We start from the raw sequence: 21,113 nt of genomic DNA on the forward strand, positions 1-21,113 counted from the left end.
GTCTGAACATAGGAGATACTTGGGAAATGTGTCTGAACGTAGGAGATACTTCAGAAATGTGTCTGAACCTAGGAGATACTTGAGAAATGTGTCTGAACGTAGGAGATACTTGGGAAATGTGTCTGAACGTAGGAGATACTTGGGAAATGTGTCTGAACCTAGGAGATACTTGGGAAATGTGTCTGAACCTAGGAGATACTTGGGAAATGTGTCTGAACGTAGCAGATACTTGGGAAATGTATCTGAACGTAGGAGATACTTGGGAAATGTGTCTGAACCTAGGAGATACTTGGGAAATGTATCTGAACGTAGGAGATATTTGGGAAATGTATCTGAACGTAGGAGATACTTGGGAAATGTGTCTGAACGTAGCAGATACTTGGGAAATGTGTCTGAACCTAGGAGATACTTGGGAAATGTATCTGAACGTAGGAGATACTTGGGAAATGTGTCTGAACGTAGGAGATACTTGGGAAATGTATCTGAACGTAGGAGATATTTGGGAAATGTATCTGAACGTAGGAGATACTTGGGAAATGTGTCTGAACGTAGGAGATACTTGGGAAATGTGTCTGAACGTAGGAGATACTTGGGAAATGTATCTGAACGTAGGAGATACTTGGGAAATGTGTCTGAACGTAGGAGAGATACTTGGGAAATGTGTCTGAACCTAGGAGATACTTGGGAAATGTGTCTGAACGTAGCAGATACTTGGGAAATGTGTCTGAACGTAGGAGATACTTGGGAAATGTGTCTGAACGTAGGAGATACTTGGGAAATGTGTCTGAACGTAGGAGATACTTGGGAAATGTGTCTGAACCTAGGAGATACTTGGGAAATGTGTCTGAACGTAGGAGATACTTGGGAAATGTGTCTGAACCTAGGAGATACTTGGGAAATGTGTCTGAACCTAGGAGATACTTGGGAAATGTGTCTGAACCTAGGAGATACTTGCGAAATGTATCTGAACGTAGGAGATACTTGGGAAATGTGTCTGAACCTAGGAGATACTTGGGAAATGTGTCTGAACGTAGGAGAGATACTTGGGAAATGTGTCTGAACCTAGGAGATACTTGGGAAATGTGTCTGAACGTAGGAGATACTTGGGAAATGTTGGTGCAGTTCTTCTTTCTTTTCCTACTTAACTGTAAAATCCAAACTTAAAATGACAAGCAGCACTAGAATTTGTTAATATTCACTCTAAAAAATGCAATCCCAAACTCATATTTTTAATTAGTCAGAATGCCTAGACTTGGAGGGTAGACAGAGCCTTCAGGCCAGTGCTGCTGATGCCTATTCCATTTACCTCATTGTACAATATAAATATTATCATTTTGCATGTGTACATGACATGAAGAAGATTGGGAAACACTGCTGAAGGTAGGAATTCTGTAATACATCTCTGAAACTGAATCCTGAGTAAGCTGTATTACCTTTTACATTCTGGAGTAGAGAATTTATACTTTCTGAAAATGAAGCTGCTTACTCTAAATTGAAGCAAATCTATTTCATGTGTCTTTCTTACCAATTAAAGATGCCATTTGCATTTTGTACTTCTTAGTGTGGTCCTCTTTGATATCTTTGTCAATATCCTTACGCATAACCTTGCGGAACCAGCTTATGAAGCAGATGTGGCACAGCTGGAGTATAAACTGGTAGCTGGAGAACATGGTTTAATTATTCGAGTGAAAGGATTTAACCACAAACTACCTGTAAGTACAAGTACTCTGTTTTCCTTATAGAGAGCATTAAAATACCATATTTATTTAGAGGTTTGTGCATGGGATGCTGTACAGAGAAATAAATGTGTATTAATGTGGATTATCTTGAATATTCTTGGCTGATGACAGCTATTCTAACTGTGACTGACTATACATAAGAACAACATATGTTTCATTAATTACTGGCAGTGCATGGGATTATAGCCCATGCTTTAGGATTGATTTCACTTCCCTTTGCTGTCAGTTTCTCCACAACCAACACTGGCATTTAGGATTAGTTCTAGCTAAATTTTTTACCATACAGGAATAACCTTTTTTTTTTTTTTTGAGACAGATACTCACTCCATCACCCAGACTGGAATGCAGTGGTGTGATCTTGGTTCACTGCAACCTCCGCCTCCCGGGTTCAATCAGTTCTCATGCCTCAGCCTGCTGAGTAGCTGGGACTACAGGCACGCACCACCACACCCAGCTAATTTTTGTATTTTTAGTAGAGATGGGGTTTCTCCATGTTGGCCAGGCTGATCTCGAACTCCTGACCTCAAGTGATCTGCCTGCCTCAGCCTCTGAAAGTGCTGGGATTATAGGCATGAGCCACCATGCCGGCTGTGGAATAACAAATTTGACTGGTGTTTTGCCTGAAATAGAGTAGAACTCAAATGCTTGTGCCCTTACTTCCTCATCTTATGCTCCTCATTGTTTCAAGTATGTGTGTCTTTTTTCCCTTCTAAGTTTATGAACCTTTCCGAAACAGTGTCTGTATCATGTCAGTTATTAATCTCTTAGTGAGAAATATGTTCCAGTATTGCTTCATCAAAAACTTCATAAGAGGAGGAAAAAATAATGGGTTGTTAGCTAAGAGAGATTACTGAATACCAGGTAAAGCAACATAATATACTCAATAATAAATTTTATATCTAGGTTTCTTGGGTAGAATATATATTATATTAAGATTTAGGGAAATAGGGTTATACAAGAAAAATTTTGGAGGAAAGGACCTGCCAGAAAGACCTGTGCTAGGTGTTAATAGCCTTCATCTGGGCAAAAACCCAAGAGAAGAGTATAGCTCTCACCTTTTTATGCCTTTTCCCTTCTCCATCTCCCCACAGAACAAAGATTGGTCTCAGAAGGAGACGCCATCAGTAAAGAACTATCAGCAGACATTACATTCACTGATAAAATGATGAACACTCACATCAGCAACAAGCCAAGAATAATTTTACTTTGTCAGCCTCTGAGGCCTGAATATAATGTAGCTTAAGTTTCAAGCAGATTAAAGCCTAATTCAGTGGTTGTCATTTGGAAAATATGTTTTAGAATTACCTGGAGAGCTTATTAAAAATACAAACCATGGAAAAGTATTTGATATTCTTGAATTTGTGAGACTTAGCCTTAATATTAAAACCTAATATAGAACATATATATATATATGTATGTATGTATGTATAGAAAACTAGAGATCAATTTTATCTGTAGAATATAGATGTAAACTTTCTAAAAATTAGATCCAGTTTAGCAAAAAGAATAATTCAAGTACCAGAAATGCTAGGGTTGTGGACTATTAGGAAACTGATGATCATAAGTCACCACAACACAAGTCAAAGGAGAGCCACTGTATGAATATAGTGATAAATGCTGATAAATCATTTGATAAATTTGAGTTGGCATTCCTAATACACAGGAATGGAAGGAAATTAATTAAGTATAAAAACCTCAGCCTGGTGCGGTGGCTCACGCCTGTAATTCCAGTGCTTTGAGAGGCTGAGGCGGGTGGATCACGAGGTCAGGAGATCGAGATCATCCTGGCTAACACAGTGAAACCCGGTCTCTACTAAAGATACAAAAAATTTGCCAGGCGTGGTGGCAGGTGCCTGTAGTCTCAGCTACTCGGGAGGCTGAGGCAGGAGAATGGTGTGACCCTGGGAGGCGGAGCTTGAAGTGAGCCGAGATCGCACCACTGCATTCCAGCCCGGGCAATAGAGCAAGACTCCATCTCAAAAAAAAAAAATCAAAAAACCTCAAGTAAAGAACTATCAGCGGACATTACATTAACTGATAAAATGATGAACACTGACATCAGCAACAAGCCAAGAATAATCCACAATCATCTCTATTATTCTGTTATTGTTTTAGAGGTTCTGGCTATTACAGTAAGATGAAAAAATGAAATAAAAACTTTTTTGGAAAAAATATTTTTCCTTGCAGATGATATGATTGTATTCTTAGAAAACCTCATATACCACTAAAATTTAAAAAAAATTAGGTGTGATATGGCTGGTCAAAAGACGAGTATATCAGAATCAATGGCTTTTTCTCCCCCATAGTACCAGTAACCACTTAGAAATGGAAGCCAGGCACAGTGGGATGTGCCGGTGGTCCCAACTCCTCCGGAGTTTGAGGCAGGAGAAATACTTGAGTTTGAGGATACTTAGCTATGATTGTGTCACTAGCCTGTGCGATATAGCGAGGCTCTGTCTCTTAAAAAAAGAAAGAAACAAATGGATGGAAACAATCTTACATTTATTTACAATATTGAGAAAAAAAGCCAATAAAATGGGTAAGAATAAACAGGAAAAGTATAGGATCTATCTGAAGACAAACTACAAATCTTATTGAGAACACCCATGAAATGATAAAAAAGGAAGAATTGTTCCAAATTTGACAATTATTTAGAATTTTGAACCCTTAAGATTCTTTGAGGCTAGGAGGCTGAGGCAGGAGGATCACTTGAGGCCACGAGTTTGAGACCAGCCTGGCAACATAAGAAGACCTTGTCTGTACAAAAGCAAAAAAATTAGCCGGGCATGGTGGCCCGTGTCTGTAGTCCCAGCTACTCAGGAGGCTGAGGTGGGAGTATGGCTAGAGCCCAGGCATTCAAGGTTACAATGAATTACGGTCAATAGTACCACTGCACTCCAGCCTGGGTGACCAGAGTGATATCCTGTCTCCAGGTAACACCCAAACGAGCAAATTGAGTTGTTAGTAATTTTCTTATGTCCCCCCACAATGCCTAGTTCCATGCTGGGTACCTGGTAAAAACCAAAGAGAAACATTTCCCTCCCTAATACCTAGTGGATTTCCATGCTTCTTAAAATGCTTCCTTCTTTTTCTTTTAGCTACTGTTTCAGCTCATTATTGACTACTTAGCTGAGTTCAATTCCACACCAGCTGTCTTTACAATGATAACTGAGCAGTTGAAGAAGACCTACTTTAACATCCTCATCAAGCCCGAGACTTTGGCCAAGTGGGTATAAATGAGATGAGCTTATATTTTGAGGACCTGAAAGTATTAGTGTTTCTAGTGGGTAGGTGTGGGGGTTAAGGCTATAGTTTCAGTGCTAATTTTCATCCATGTTTGAATTGTGCTCTAGTTTAGGAGACCCGTCCATAGTGTTATAGTGTTTCTAAACCCGGCTTATGTAGCTAGCTGTGAATGGGACTGAAAGCAGCTTACTGTAGAGACTAAAAGTAAAGAAGGGTGTTTTCACCAATCATTATACCTAAATGTTAAAGAAGTGCTAGTTTTGGGCCGGGCATGGTAGCTTATATCTGTAATCCCAGCACTTTGAGAAGCTGAGGTGGGAGGACCACAAGCCTAGAAGTTCAAGACTAGCCTGGGCAATATAGCAAGACTTCATCTCAACAAAAAATTAAAAAATTAGCTGGGTGTGGTGGCACATGCCTGTAGTCCCAGCTACTTGGCAGACTGAGGTGGGAGGATTGCTTGAGCCCAGGAGGTTGAGGCTGCAGTGAACCATGATCATGCCACCGCACACCAACCTGCATGACAGAGATAGACCCTGTCTCATAAAAAAACAAACAAAAAACAAACCAGAAGAAGTATTTACTGGTGATTTTAGTATGTTGGTGATTAGTAGCTGAGTTAAATTGCTAAACATGTCACTTATCTAGCAATCTTAACTATCCAGAATTCAGCCAAGCTTCCAGAAGAGAGCAGAAAGGCAGCTACACAGTCTGTATGCTAATACTTAAACCCTCTGCTCACAGGCAACCCCCTTGGGCCTTCATTCAGAGCCTGTTCTTACTACTTTAGTCCAGGGCTAATTGTAGCCTGTAGGATACTTTTGCATGAATCAGAAAAAAGTATCCTTCTGGGGTACCCTCTCTTAGCAGGTAGAGCCTTTGTGGGAGGGAGAGAAAAGTCCTCTGAACAGACCTACCCCTTTGTGCACATGACTGGCTAGCCCCTACTTGACAGTTTTGCCCTGGGCATCTATAAATAGTGAACAGCGTAAAGGTTCTGCTTTTGACACAGCTGTAATGAACCCATCAGTTTCCAGAATTAGAAAGAAGGGGTTAGGAGTCAGTCATGTAATAACTGATATTCTGATCACAGAAAGTTACAAAAACTATTACCTAGATATATGTTAGAAAGGACATGGACACAGGGAGGGAACATCACACACCAGGGCCTGTTGGGGGGTGGGGGGGGGCTGGGGGAGGGATAGTGTTAGGAGAAATAACTAATGTAAATGACGAGTTGATGGGTGCAGCAAAACTAACATGGTACATGTATACCTATGTAACAAACCTGCACATTGTGCACATGTACCCTAGAATTTAAAGTATAATAATAAAAAAGGAGAGTTATCTGCAACCATTGATACAGTGAATAGCCCTGCCAATAACTCATGAATACTACTTTATTTATTTATAAATACATTATTAAACACAACCTTCTATTTTATTAAAATTCAACTCCTGAAATTTACTTTATAAAAGAATAATAATAAACCTGTTTGTTGAAGATTTTTGTGCTAGATCTAAGAACTTTTATATAAATTCATTAATTCAATTCTATCCAAAACGGTTACCTCTCACGAATACTTCCCCTATTTTACAAATGAAGAAATTGAATCATAGATGTTAGTAGATTTGTCAAATTCAAACAGCTTATTTGGGGTGGGGTTGTGGAAATGGGGGATGAAGTTAATCTGATTCTGGACCAGAGCCGTTACCTGTATTATATTGTCACTGCAGTAATAGATATCCCAAATGATGGCTTCTAGTAATTAATGAAATATTAGTGAGATTTCAAACCAAAATAGTAATAATTTTAAATCAGTGTACAACTAAGTAAACTTCACTCATCTGGCAGCTTTACTTTTATGTGAAATATTTTACCCTGCAACGGAGACAGGTAAGTGCATTTTTGTACTGCTAAGTAAATTTGTTTAAAGTTTGTGTATGTGATTTTCAGTACTTTTTTGGTTAATCTGATACTGTTTTCCCATCTTACATTGTGATAAAAATGGTCTCTCTTTAGAAACACATCCTTTATAGAACTTTGACCAAACATTTCTTTATTCTGAAGATTCATTTCTAATAACAAAACTTTGAGTGTTTTTTTTTCTGCCCTCTGTACAGAGATGTACGGCTTTTAATCCTGGAATATGCCCGTTGGTCTATGATTGACAAGTACCAGGCTTTGATGGACGGCCTTTCCCTTGAGTCTCTGCTGAGCTTCGTCAAAGAATTCAAATCCCAGCTCTTTGTGGAAGGCCTGGTACAAGGGAATGTAACAAGCACAGTGAGTGTGAGATGCTCTGTAGGCCAGGTCTGAATGCAGTTGTGAACTCTGGAATTGCAATAGTTCTTCCCTAAAGGGGAAGCTGTAGTTTTGGCAGGCCAGCATTATCATATTCTGTTTAGAAGGGAACCTGACCCCTCTGATGCTGGGCAGCTTTCTTCTTAAGATGAAGACTGCTGGGCTGGGAATGATGGCTCACGCCTGTAATTTCAGCATTTTGGGAGGCCAAGGCAGAAGCGTTACTTAAGGTCAGGATTTCGAGACCAGTCCAGGCAACACAGTGAGAACTCATCCCTACAAAAAATAAAAAATTAGCCAGGCATGGTGGCACATGCCTATAGTCTCCGCTACTTGGGAGGCTGAGGTGGAAGGATCATTTGAGCCCAGGAGTTTGGGGCCACAGCACGCTATGATTGCACCACAGTATTCCAGCCTGGGCAACAGAGTAAGACCCTGTCTCAAAAGAAAAGAAATAAAGAAAGAGAGAGAGAAAAATAGATTGCTGGTAATAGACTAGGATTTTGAGTGAAATGGGTTTGGCGTATCTATACTGTTAGTTACCTTTGTTGAAGATTGTATGTGGAAACCATGAACAGTTTAGTATAGAGGCTAAAATGGGAGGAAGGAAATGGTAAGGGATGTGTGTGCATACATATGGATACATACATAGATACATACATACATAGATACATACATACATAGCCAGAACTAGTATGTCAAGCCTGTTTGTGAAGCTAAGGTGCTGGGCTTTATCCTGTAGAAATGGAGAACCATTAAAGGATTTAAGAAGATTTGTGGTTAAGAAATATCCAGAGAGACAAGTTATGAAGCTGTTTTAAAGTATAGATATGATTTCACTCATAGGAGTTATCTAAAGTAGTCAAATTCATAGAAGCAGAAAATATAATGGTGGTTTCCAGTAGTTGGGGAGAAGAGGGAAGAGACAAGTTATTTTATGGGTACAGAATTTTGGTTTTGCAAGATGAAAAAGTTCTGAAAATCTAATCTACTGCACAACAGTGTGAATATAGTTAACATTATTGAACTGTACCCCTTTTTTTTCTGAGACAGAGTCTCGCTCTGTCACCCAGGCTGGAGTCCAGTGGCGTGATCTTGGCCCAACTGCAACCTCCACCTCTTCGGTTCACGCCATTCTCCTGCCTCAGCCTCCCAAGTAGCTGGGACTACAGGCATCTGCCACCTCACCCAGCTAATTTTTTGTATTTTTAGCAGAGATGGGATTTCACCGTGTTGGCCAGGATGGTCTCGATCTCCTGACCTCGTGATCTGCCTGCCTCGGCCTCCCAAAGTGCTGGGATTACAAGTGTGAGCCACCGTGCCTGGCCCTGAACTGCACACTTTTAAAAATGGTTGAGATTGGCCAGGTGCGGTGGCTCACGCCTGTAATCCCAGCACTTTGGGAGGCCGAGTGGGCGGATCACAAGGTCAAGAGATCGAGATCAACCTGGCCAACATGGTGAAACCCCATCTCTACTAAAAATACAAAAATTAGCCGGGCTTGGTGGCACGTGCCTGTAGTTCCAGCTACTCAGGAGGCTGAGGCAGGAGAATTGCTTGAATCCGGGAGGCGGAGGTTGCACTAAACTGAGATTGTGCCACTGCACTCCAGCCTGGGCGACAGAGTGAGACTCCTCGTCTAAAAAAAAAAAAAGTTGAGATTATAAACTTTATATTATTTTATCAAAATAAAAAGCTGGAGTGAAGGCTGTGCAAGGCGGCCCACGCCTGTAATCCCAGCACTTTGGGAGGCTGAGGCAGGCAGATTGCTTGAGGCCAGGGATTCAAGACCAGCCTGGCCAACATGGTGAAAACCTGTCTCTATTAAAAATGCAAAACTTAGCCAGGTGTGGTGGTGGGCGTCTGTAATCCCAGCTTCTTGGGAGGCTGAGGCAGAAGAATCACTTGAGCCTGGGAGGCAGAGGTTGCAGTGAGCCGAGATCACGCCACTGCACTCCAGCCTGGGTGACAGAGTGAGAGTCTGTCTCAAAAAAAAAAAAGAGTTGGGAGTGAAAAATATTGAAGCCTGATGTTAGGCCAAATAAATGAAAAATAATTGCTTAAGGCTGGACATGGTGGCTTATGCCTGTCATCCCAGTACTTTGGGAGGCTATGGTGGCAGAATCGCTTGAGCTCAGTAGTTTGAGACCCGCCTGGGCAACATAGTGAGACACCACTTCCAAAAAAATTAAAAAAAATTAGCTGGGTGTAGCAATGCACACCTGTAATCTCAGCTACTTGGGGGCTGAGGTGGGAGGATTGCTTGAGCCCAGGAAGTGGAGGCTGCAGTGAGCTGAGATCATGCCACTGCCCTCCAGCCTGGGCAATAAAGCAAGACCCTGGTTTTTTTTTTGTTTGTTTAAAGAAGTGCTTAAGAAATAGAAGATGATGGAAATTCACTCAGTGGGAGTGAGAGAGAAGGCAGTCTAGAATGATGCCCAAATTTCTTTCTTGAAGCAGTGGGTTGGTGGAACAGGAACAGTAGTAAGAGTGGGAGCATATGAGGAGTTTGTTCTGATACATATTGAGTTGGAAATGTCTGTGGGGCCTTGTACCTGACTAAGGCCTTTTCCTCAGTCAGATGCTTGTTCAAGATTCTCTCCCTGAACTGTTTTGTTATTAACCATCCTCCTCCATGCCTTCCCAGTTTCTCAGGGCTGGCCCTTTGATTGGAATATATAAATGGCCACTCTTGAAATTGTGGCTGCTATCCTCCCCTTTCTCTCTGTCTTCATTCTGCAACCCCAAAACCAGCCTTAGTTTGTGTCTTGGCCACCAAAAGAATTTTAAGTCTCAGTCCACAAAGGGAAGAGAAGAAATAGGCTGCCTGTTTTTCCGAGCACCGTTGAAGTACCAGGCAAGGGCTTTTGGTACAGAGTCCTTAGTACCATGAATTTCCTCCAGTAGAAATCACTCTAGAGAAGAGCTAATCCCTCCACTTATCCCTTATTTTATAGATAAGAAAACAGAATTCTTAAGAAGGGAAGAGGATGTATTCACTCAGTATTAAATGTTATTTTCTTTGCTTTATCCAGGTTCTGTGTCAATGGGCCCAGGATTATGAAACATAGTCCATGTTGTCATAAAGGCCACAGCCTAGTTGGGTAAACCAACACTGAACAATTAAGTTTGATCCAGTTGGGAAACTGTATTATGGGTAAACAGATTGCCAAGAGAGCCAGAACAGTTAAGAGCTGCTTACTGTTCCACAAACACAATCAATCTTGAATCAGTCAATGAATAACTTGCCAGCATTTAGGTCACCAACTATATCTGCTTTCCTAAAGCTATGCAGGGCTCCCCAAGCAATTGGAACCTTGATATTAGCTGATTCTGGGTGAAATGAATGTCTAGAGAGCTTAATGTAGTTATTCTCTTTTGCCTCTTAGGAATCTATGGATTTCCTGAAATATGTTGTTGAGTAAGTATTTGAATTTTCTCTTTGGGGTTATGTGTTCTTACCAGCGAGAGGGCATGGAGCCACAATTCAGTTAATTGTTACTAAACACCCAATTGAAATACTACTTGTAGTAGATTTTTTTGAGGCTGGTGTACAAGGCAATTGAAAAGTTAGTAGGCCTAGCTTCTTATAGTTTTTGGGTGCCTCAGTGACCCATACTGATTCTCTTGCAGCAAACTAAACTTCAAGCCTCTGGAGCAGGAGATGCCTGTGCAGTTCCAGGTGGTAGAGCTGCCCAGTGGCCACCATCTATGCAAAGTGAAAGCTCTGAACAAGGGTGATGCCAACTCTGAAGTCACTGTGTACTACCAGGTCAGTTGGGTGTACTAAAGACTGGCGGAAGGTCCAGTGCCTGGGGATCAGGGACCCCGTGACCTTCAAGGCCCTTTTATAGTTACTTCTGTAGTTTCATGCTTGGGGCCATTTGTCCTCTTGAAGCAACTACATTTAAAAATTGCTCCTGTTGGTAAAATGGATCCTTTTTCAATCACAGTGAGGTACTGCTTCATTAATCACCTAAGTACTAATCTAGAGGGCCAGAAACCGAGGTGTGGGTGGAAATCCCTACATGTGCCCCTGATAGAACTCCCAAGTAGCGGAAGGACATTTGTTAAGGGGCAGTTTTGAAAAGAAGACAGAAGTAAACATAGCCAAACAATTAAGACACAGCAAAGAGAACGACTACTAGAGTCATAAATGTTTAAAGCACCTGAGAGGAAGGATTTATCACCTCTGTTTTAGGGTGACAACTCCATGATCCAGAGCCCCTTACTTCTTGAGGTCATACCAGCTGGGTCTCAAATTTATTCCTTTTGTCTTCAGATTCTGTGTTCTTTCCACACCATTCTACTGGGGTGTGTGGTGCTTAAAGTAAGGAAGCACTTGGCAGTAATCACAGTTAGCTCTAGCCTATAGCCTGCTTTAACCTGTGGTTGGTCCCACTCGCTTCTAGAACCATGGGGATCTTCCTTAAACCTTGCCTGTCTAGTCTGATTACTGACTCCCCAAATTCTGGGGCTCCTGTAGCCGCTGCTGTTATCTTGGGTTCCCTGCATCAGGAATTCACTTCTTTGTCAGGTCTTGTGAAAATCCCTGACTGGGCTTTGGGTGGGATGGACTGATTATCATTTCTTTGTCTTGTATCTCTGCCCCTGGGCCTCAGCCTTATTCTGACATTATCCTGGTCTGGCTGTCAGGAGCAAATTCACTTGCCCGATGTCACGGTCATCTCTTGTTAGTGAAGTTGTGTCTTGTCCTAGTCTTCTTAATGAGTACTTTGATTCAGGAGCAACAACACTTTTGGAGCTAGGTTGATAATATTTTTGTCCTTCCGTAGAGGCCCTGCTTCTCTCTGGAGCCTCTGTGGCTGTAGCATTCCAACCTGCAGCCTCTTCTAGGTTATGACTACCAGGTCCCAAACTCCACAAATGGTACAGCCTAGCCTTTCTTAACCTAGTCTACATTTTCAGTGCCTCTGACTGCTTACAACCCCGGTACAGGAGTACTCATTTTCGGCAGGATTTCACATTGTAAGACTATGTTTATAGAAATGCTTTCCATCAGTCACCTCTTAGCACTAGCTCCTAATACAAACTGTTCCCTTTTGGAAACCATATCCTTTCTCAGAGAGCATTGGTTTTGTTGTGGTCTGTTTAGAGGGAAACAGAAAATCTCAATGCTGACTAATCAGGTCTTGCAAGGGCACATAGGCATTAGCCTCTTCCTCTGGTGAGTGGGAAGCAAAATGAGTCTGTGTGAGAGGAACCTGCAAGATCCTGACTCTGGGAGGCACTAGCAACATCCTTGTTTATTGGCCTCCTGTCCTTTCATTCTGAATGCATTATTTTGCCAGTCTTGGGCAGCTAGCATGTGGTCCCAAAGCGTGGCTTCTTTCTCTGAAGTATTTTTCTTATCAACTGGTTTTGGTCCTTGTATGTGGCACCGGTTCTTGTTGTGTGGCACTATTCATTTTCTCTCCTCTTGAGGAATAGATCCAGATACATTTCAGGATCCCCATTTCCTGCTGTCTTCCTTAGGGCTTTGAGTTGCAAGTACTTAATTTTAGAATGTGTTCTCTGACAGGATCTGGCAGGTCAGGGATTATTAATCTCACCTTTGTTTGCACCTGCAATTCTATGCTAGTGCCGGGAGTACAAATGGTCAAGCATGACTCCTGTCCTCATAGACCTTCAGTCTGGTGGGAAGGCAGATATATAAACAACATCAAAGTATGATTAACTCTCTTGGGGGAGAGCGATTGGTGGTGATACCTAAGTGGTTGCCTAGAATAGCTGGATTATTTAAAAGCCCTATAAACCACTGGATATTCAGTTGGCCTGACAACCTTCTCTTTTCAGTCAGGTACCAGGAGTCTAAGAGAATATACGCTTATGGAGCTGCTTGTGGTAAGTGCATAAAGGAGATGCTGAGGTTTTCAGCAGCCCCTGACCCACTATGAGGCCCGGCCTTTTCTGCCTGGGTTAGGGACATGGGGTAGTCAGAGATCTGTGATTTGAAGGTGAGATGGTCATTTACTGTTCTCACCCAGTATAAGCCTGGGCCAATTAGGAAAAAGGCACTAAGGGAGGCTGGACTTGGGAGGTATGTGAAACACTCTGGGGAGAGAAATGGAGGTTTCTCTGCTGGGAGGAGTTGGGCTGATGGGCAGTATGTTGAATTACAGATGCACATGGAAGAACCTTGTTTTGACTTCCTTCGAACCAAGCAGACCCTTGGGTAAGTCTGCTGGCAGGGCCACTGAGCTCAAATAAGGGCCTAGGGCTTACTTTGCAGGCTGTTCATCAGATATCCTTACTGAGCAGCCTGTTAGAGCTTCCTTCCATCTCATAGGGTGATACTTACTCATCCCAACTTTTGGAATTTGTATCTTTGACTGTAATCAGGTTTTCAGTTTGGTCAAGTTTCAAGATAAGAAAAAAGGCTAGTTTGTGGTCCCCAATTCAGGAGAGGTATGGACACCTTAACATTTTTGGGTCCTGTTTCAGGACTTCCAGTTCCAATATGGATGGGCAGAAACTTTTCCCACTCCTATCTAGTGCCTCCAAGGCCTGGGCCCAGATGATCACCTGAGCTCATATAACTTTTCTCTCTGGCTGTAGGTACCATGTCTACCCTACCTGTAGGAACACATCCGGGATTCTAGGATTTTCTGTCACTGTGGGGACTCAGGCAACCAAATACAAGTGAGTGAGTGAATAGATGAGTGTAACCTATTATGGGCATGGAGAGTAGGGGCTACATGTGTTTCCTTAAACCTTGGGCAACCCTGACCAAGCAGGTTTGCTCTATTTAGTCAGTGGAAGCTGGGAAGATGGGAGTTGTTATAGATGGTCTGTTCCAGGACTGATCAATAGTTCCAGTGGCCCTTTCGGACTTGATTCAAGTCCTGTGGTCATTGTGTGGGGCTTGCCAGTGTTTCTTCTCTTCAGGCAGACCTGAGGACAAGAAGGGAAAGGATGCCTGATCTGACAGGCATGCTGAAACCTGTTAGTTTTCAGCTTTGGAATGGTCATACATGGTTGTGACTGCTTCATTATGAGGATACCAGGAAACTGGGCTGGAGGTGGGGTGAGGGGGAGGGTTCTTTCTCTTTCTGTCCTCAAAGTCAGGTGGAATACTGAGGCCTGGGAAAACACTTTAGCTTTTTTTCCTGGAAATATGTCTTAGTCTTAATTCCTTCTTTTGCCTTATGCCTGAGATCGGGTTTCTGATGACTTAATTGAAGATGTTTTGTTTTAGTTCTGATTGAAGATGTTTTGTTTCAGTTCTGAAGTTGTTGATAAGAAGATAGAAGAGTTTCTTTCTAGCTTTGAGGAGAAGATTGAGAACCTCACTGAAGAGGCATTCAACACCCAGGTGACTGTGCCAGCCTGGTCTTTTGGCCTTTGGCCCACACAAGCCCCCAGATACAAATCTTAACAGGGCTTCGCCGGCCAGTTTTTGAGCTTTGCAGCCCCACCTTCCTCTTAAAATAGTGTCTCCCTAGCTTCATCCGTGCCTCTTATACTGGCGTGTCCATCACAAGCCAGGCTGGACAGGGCCCAGTGTGTTCTGTGGGAAGTGGTATGTTGCCTCACCTGAGCATCTTTCTTTTTGGTGGGAACAGGTCACAGCTCTCATCAAGCTGAAGGAGTGTGAGGATACCCACCTTGGGGAGGAGGTGGATAGGAACTGGAATGAAGTGGTGACACAGCAGTACCTCTTTGACCGCCTTGCCCATGAGGTAACATGGTTTTCAGAGTAAGACAGCTCAAACTGGTCAAGGTTCCTGATTCTACAGGAATCACAGGTCCGTGCACACCAGCGTTGTGTGGAAGAGAAACTCGAAACACTAGTCTTGGCCTGATTACTCGCTCACTTCCTGAGTTTTCAGACTGGCCTCTCTAGCACCTTAGGTGGCCACGTGAGCTCGGTGCTAATCCTTACCACACCACCACCAATTTCAATCAGAGCAGCTCTATTTTTGTGCTATATATTGAGCTCTACAAGATTTTGTGGAGAAAAAGAGTTTTGCCATTTAAAGAAAATTGAGGACTCTTTGTCTTTATGGAGTTCATTATTCCAAGTGCATGTCTTTTGACAACTTCTATTCCAAAGTAGTAAAACCTATGAAAAAGATCTGGATCTTGTACTCCAGTGTGACTTTGGTTAATACATAGCCCCTATATGGTGAATTACCACAGGACATCATTGCTCTGTGATGTAAAGAGATTATTTAGTAAGAGGCTTCATCTTACTTAACACATTTTAGTTTTCTTAATAGAAGCAAGGTAGATTTCCTCAAGCCGTGGTATGCAGCTACCATGTAATTGGGAGGTGACACTAAGGACATGTGGGTGTTGGGCTCAGTGTATGGTATTTAGCTGTAATTATAGCATCTGCTAACCTCTCTTGCCATTGTAGATGATTGGTATAAAATGTGAAGGCATGCCAGAGAGCTTCATCATCGTTTTGGTCTGGAAGGTTAGGGGTAACCTGAGAATAGGAAGAATAAAATGAGGTCTTCAGATGCTAAGCAGGTCCAGGGACATCTGCCTGGGGGTTAGGTTTAAGAGCTATCTTTCTTTCTTCTTGAATTTCTTTCCTATCTTCCCTTCCCTTGTAAGATTGAAGCACTGAAGTCATTCTCAAAATCAGACCTGGTCAACTGGTTCAAGGCCCATAGAGGGCCAGGAAGTAAAATGCTCAGCGTTCATGTGAGTATGTTTAACTCCATCCATTCTAGGGTTGTCATTTACTGAGTTTGGGTGGTTATCATCAGAACTCTTAAACCCCTAAATCTGGTCAGCATATTTTTCACTTTTGTCTTTCTTTGTCCTCTTTCAGGTTGTTGGATATGGGAAGTATGAACTGGAAGAGGATGGTACCCCTTCTACTGAGGATTCAAATTCTTCTTGTGAAGTGATGCAGCTGACCTACCTGCCAACCTCTCCTCTGCTGGCAGATTGTATCATCCCCATTACTGATATCAGGGCTTTCACAACAACACTCAACCTTCTCCCCTACCATAAAATAGTCAAATAAACTGCAGTCGCGTTGGCCTGAAGCAATGTGTATTTTAAAATGTGTTTGTATTTTATGGAGTTAGTTATACTACTGCCTTAGGGCTTCCATTGAAGTTTTGCACTGGCATCATAGCATTTGATTTACTTTTTATCCTTTATTGAGACTAATAAACCCAGGGTTACTGTAGGAGCTGGCAAAGGAAAATTAGCAGAATGGGCCAAGTGAGACCAGAAAGCCTGCAGCAGCACTTTGAGAAGCCCTGGCCTGTGTCCTCTCAGACTGAGAATCTACTTCTTGAAAGGCCTTATGTAACCAGTATATTGAATAACTAAATGCTAGGTACTAATACCTGTTTTTTTTTTTTATGTATTTTTAAATAAAGATAGTTCTGTATTTCCCTTCAGAATGAGCCATCTGCTGCTGTGGCATTTCATTTTTATTCTATCTATTTTTGTTCACTGTGGGGTGGGGATCTATAAATACATACTCTTCCCAAACCCTCTAAGGCAATAAAACATTTTTGGATAAAATGTTGGTAGGCAGCCCTACATGTGCAATATGAATTAAGTGAAGATTCTGGGGAATTGCCTGGCAGGGGCTAAAGACAGAACATACAATCTGACAGAGGAGAAGAATGGATCCTCCATTATTTCAAGTGTCTTTGAAAAGCTAGCTCTTGTATTCAAGGTTGCCAAATAATTGGCTTCCAAGTTTAACCATAAAAGATAATAAAAGATGCACATTTTTTAAAAAAAGGTTGGAAAAATTACTTTATGAAGCCTTAAGCACTAAGAATAATTAATTAAACTGTAATCCAGGATTAGATACAATTTAATAATAGTTCAATTCCAAAATAAAAGTTACTGTAGGTAAGACCATGAAATTTCCTAACACTCGATTTTAATACATTGGGCTAATCTAAAACAACTCAGAGGAACCCACATTTACGGTAGGCAGAATATTTATGAAAAAAATCTGGCATCAGGTATATTTATATATATGTATGTGTGTGTATATGTGTGTGTATATATATGTGTGTGTGTGCGTATATGTGTGTGTGTATGTATCCCAAGATTATATGAACTAAGAAACAAGTTGTATATCTTAACAGCAGTACTAGAGCGCAGAGTTTCAGACTTGGATTTATAAATGCTTTCAATGTGTGGTGTTTGGAAAAGGAGAAGACATCACCTGATTTTCAAAACCTGAAGTTTTTCTCAGGACTGAAGTCAAAATCGTAACTGCCACAGAGGGAAAAGGGAAGCTTTTCCCCTTAATTGTTCATCTGCGTCAGAAAGTCCAGTATCCCTGAGATAGGAACCACTGTAATTAGGAGGGAATGAACAGGTTTCTCCCAAAGGAAGATTGTTTGTTGCTGAATTATGCCTACTGCCCTGATCATCAGGTATAAACTTTGCATCTTCCAACCTAATGCTTGGCAGCACCAAGACGTTTCAGTAATGGTTCATCATAAACCCAGCATTCTCCATCTTCATGAAATAACTGTAAGACAAAGAGGAAGAATTTAGTTACATATTTGCTTTGTACTTCTGTAATATACTTACTATTTCATATCTGCTCCCCACCCCGCCATTAGACTGAAATGAGTTTCAAGTAGGGACCAGCGATCATCTTGTTTATAAACAGTGTTTGGCACATCACTTCTTCAACATTCACTGAAATAAATTAGGAGGAACAGCACTTAGGAGGGTGGGGCAGGCAAGCTTACCCTTGTCTCCCACTGAATTTCCTTCTCCTTCCTTTCTCGGGCTTCTGCTCTTTGTCTTTCTTCAAGCCTGTGCTTTGCTTCAGTTGCTGCATCAATGTCTCTGATTTTTAAGTTGAAAGTGACATCCTTCCAAAGGCTAAAACAAAGAGTTAAGAGGAGCTGCCAATGTTGAGAATGAAAGCCTGCAGCCATCCTGAATATAGTATAATACAAGTCAAATGGCTTTAAGTGCTGTAGGTCACAGACTAAATCTCCTTATGCTGGCACCAGGGCACTGGAGTAAGGAACAGAGATATGGGCTCAGAAGACTCCACTGCTAGTTGTCAAAGAAGGAAATAAGGGCTGCCTGATAGTATGATAAGGTCAATAGAAGAAAAAGAATAGTGGAAGCTGAGACCTGGGATTCTACTTCTGGCTCTGTCTAACTTACTGTGCAACTCTGGGTCAATCAGTTTACCTCTGTAGGGCTTGAGTGTCCCTTAATATATACTGTAAGTGTTAGAGGAACTGAGAAGTTCCATTTCAGAAAAACTCCCTTGGATTTAACAATATGTTGGAGAAAATAGTATGAATGGAGAGAATAAGGGTCAAGAAGTAAATTACAGAGGCTTTAAAGTTAGTTAAGATGTGGCTTCCTCTCAAGGCCTTTATTCTCATTTCAGGAAAGAAGGTAAAGAGAAGTTAGCTGACTGAGCCATCCATGGTCACAAAGGTAGTAAGTGGTAGTTCTGACATACGAACCCAGGAATTCAAACTTGGTCTATACTATTATGCTCTGCCCTACTGTCTCTCAAACCCAGCCCTGTGCCTACGCCTAGGCAAAGTTTAAGCACTGCAGCAATAGTTCCACTTAACAATGTCGGCTTACCTGCGGGATTCATACTCGTTCTGATCTTCCAACTTCCTCACTTTCTTCTTGATTATAGGCAACTTCTTGGTATCTACAAAGACTGTATTTTCCTAGAAAACAATAGAGGTGGATGGGAACTAGACCCATAAACCCCTAACCTAATGTTAGATGCACTGTAGTGCTTTTGACACTTCAAATTCTCTAGGTCCAAAATGCAGTTCACTGGCTCCTCCTGTTAATTTCATAACATCTTTCCTCCGTTTAAGAACACTGAGTGGGCAGTAGTACAGAGTGCAAGTTCCTTGAAGGAAAGGTCTATCTTAACTCATTTTGGTATCTCTGGTGCCAGGCAGTCAGTAAATTTTATTATACAAAATCTTCAACTGTGTGTGTATGGAAACACACAGTTTAGTGCTTCATTTTATAAACATACCCCACATACCTAACATTTACTGGGTTCTTACTATGTGCCAGGCATTGTTGTACATATATTATTCTCAAGTGTTTTGAGAGCAGAGAGAAAAGTAAAAATGATTATAATTACCTATACTGCTGGGAGAAGGTAGGGGAAGGAAAGAAAAAGCTGGCCCTGAAGAGATGACATACACTGGAGCTGTCCTAAAGTTCCAGCTCTAATATACTGTAGAAGGAAGTGCATTATGAAGGAAGTACTAATGAAGGAAGCCAGAAAAAGGGATAGAGTACAATCTAATGTAGCCTAAAACAAGTGGCAAAATAGAGGATCTTACCCCTGTTGCATATTTTGCATACATCACACCATTCCATTCCCCTTCAATTGAGCAAAAAGACTTCTTGTCATTTGGAGAACTGAACAGAAAAGGAAATACTTGTGTTAGTCTCAAGTTGAAAATTCTACCAAAGAATCTGCTCAGTGTGGCCCAACTACAGAGTAGAGCACAGAAGAGCAACTGTGAAGTTTTTGATGAAAGCATCTTAACAGAACTGGACTCCCCAGGGCTAACTATAAGAATGAGGGCCTTCAACAGGATGCTTATGAACTTGAGATCCCAAGAATGGTGGGTTTGGGCAAGAACGTCCTATTCTGGGTGCAAGGACCATAACAGAGTTGGCAAATTCCCTATCCTCAAGCTGTTCACAGCCTAGTGGAGAGAGACATAACCACCATTGAGATTCTAGGTGGTAAGTGCTGTGGTGAGCTTACATGGGCACTGGGGGTCAGGGAAGGCTTTGCTTAAGAATATAATGCAGGCTTTCATCCTCAGGTTGAAAGGGACCTCTGTGCCAGATGGTGTGAATGCTTTCCCTGAGCAAGGATCCATTCTGCGAAAGCCGTAACAGACCTCTACTTGGACACACAACTATGGAATGTGAGAAGATAAGCAACACAGCAAAGGCCTGGTTAGGAAGGGCAAGGCATAAACAGGGTAGAAAGAGGCCAGAAAAGGGAGACATGACCAGGGCAGAGGGAGGAGAGCTGCTATCAACGCCTGAAACTTTCTTTCCCACTGTCCCCTTCCCCCCAGTTAAGGGTTCCAGAGGCAGAGAAAGTCATGGTGCCATCACTGTAGACTTTCCACTGACTGGCACAGTCATCTGCATGTGACCCAAGAGTGTCAAGTGGAAGCAAGCCAGATGTGTGCAAAATGTGATGGTTACTGTTTTTCCCCAGCAAAGGCACAGAAAAAGGGATAGCTGTGAGAACCAGGAGGCAGTGCTGCAGGGGTCACAAAGTCTGCTGTAAGGACCAGCTCATCATTCAATCTGGCAAGAATAAATTAGGGATCCATAATCTGGTTTAGCTAGGCAACCTAGGAAGGCCTCTTTTAGTTCAACATTGCAAGTCAGGTTTTTAGGAAGGAAACCTATCAATGACCTCTGACTGCTCTGAATATACGTTTTAGGTCTTCTTCTGATATGGGACTTCAGCAAAAGACATGACACATAAAATGTGAAACACGCTTACAAAGACAGAACCATTCTTTCACACTCCTAATCCAGAAGCTGTAGTTCAAGACAAAAGGCAGTTATTTCAGAAAAGCATAAGAGCTCTAAGGCAGAAAAAATACCTACAAAATCTCGGCAGTAATTCTGTGCTTCTTGCCCCCATAGAAGGGTTTAGTGTGGAAGATGATATTTGCACTATAGCCTGTTTTGGAACAATTAATATTGCATTCTCCTCCTAATTCCACCCAGGGCACTGTGAGGATAGACCTGCAAAATCAAAAGTTTTTAGGTAAGGTTGACAGTTAAGAGGAAGAGGGGGAAGGGGCATGTCT

At 41.9% G+C, this 21,113-nt stretch overlaps 2 protein-coding genes across 20 annotated transcripts in view; one reads left to right on the plus strand and one right to left on the minus strand.

Annotated features, from left to right (window-relative positions):
- The window catches only part of NRDC (nardilysin convertase), a 92,442-nt gene extending 76,126 nt beyond the window's left edge, over nt 1-16,316 (plus strand). For all 4 annotated transcript variants that reach the window (XM_019018433.4, XM_019018440.4, XM_055348509.2 and 1 more), the window contains 12 exons: nt 1,562-1,712; nt 4,838-4,965; nt 7,110-7,272; nt 10,680-10,711; nt 10,924-11,062; nt 13,108-13,155; nt 13,434-13,486; nt 13,870-13,953; nt 14,536-14,626; nt 14,877-14,993; nt 15,877-15,966; nt 16,097-16,316. In XM_019018433.4, coding sequence (XP_018873978.2) covers nt 1,562-1,712; nt 4,838-4,965; nt 7,110-7,272; nt 10,680-10,711; nt 10,924-11,062; nt 13,108-13,155; nt 13,434-13,486; nt 13,870-13,953; nt 14,536-14,626; nt 14,877-14,993; nt 15,877-15,966; nt 16,097-16,294 — 1,294 coding nt within the window. In that variant the 3' untranslated portion in view covers nt 16,295-16,316. The remainder of the gene's footprint in view (nt 1-1,561; nt 1,713-4,837; nt 4,966-7,109; nt 7,273-10,679; nt 10,712-10,923; nt 11,063-13,107; nt 13,156-13,433; nt 13,487-13,869; nt 13,954-14,535; nt 14,627-14,876; nt 14,994-15,876; nt 15,967-16,096) is intronic.
- A 773-nt stretch (nt 16,317-17,089) lies between these two features.
- The window catches only part of OSBPL9 (oxysterol binding protein like 9), a 209,917-nt gene continuing 205,893 nt past the window's right edge, over nt 17,090-21,113 (minus strand). For all 16 annotated transcript variants that reach the window (XM_031001674.3, XM_031001680.3, XM_055348541.2 and 13 more), the window contains 5 exons: nt 20,908-21,048; nt 19,605-19,683; nt 18,874-18,965; nt 18,006-18,141; nt 17,090-17,779 (listed from right to left, as the gene is read on the minus strand). In XM_031001674.3, the coding sequence (XP_030857534.1) occupies nt 17,705-17,779; nt 18,006-18,141; nt 18,874-18,965; nt 19,605-19,683; nt 20,908-21,048 (523 nt within the window). In that variant the 3' untranslated portion in view covers nt 17,090-17,704. The remainder of the gene's footprint in view (nt 17,780-18,005; nt 18,142-18,873; nt 18,966-19,604; nt 19,684-20,907; nt 21,049-21,113) is intronic.

The sequence above is a fragment of the Gorilla gorilla genome, chromosome 1, assembly GCF_029281585.2.
Source record: "Gorilla gorilla gorilla isolate KB3781 chromosome 1, NHGRI_mGorGor1-v2.1_pri, whole genome shotgun sequence".
In the NCBI taxonomy this organism is placed as follows: Eukaryota; Metazoa; Chordata; class Mammalia; order Primates; family Hominidae; genus Gorilla; species Gorilla gorilla.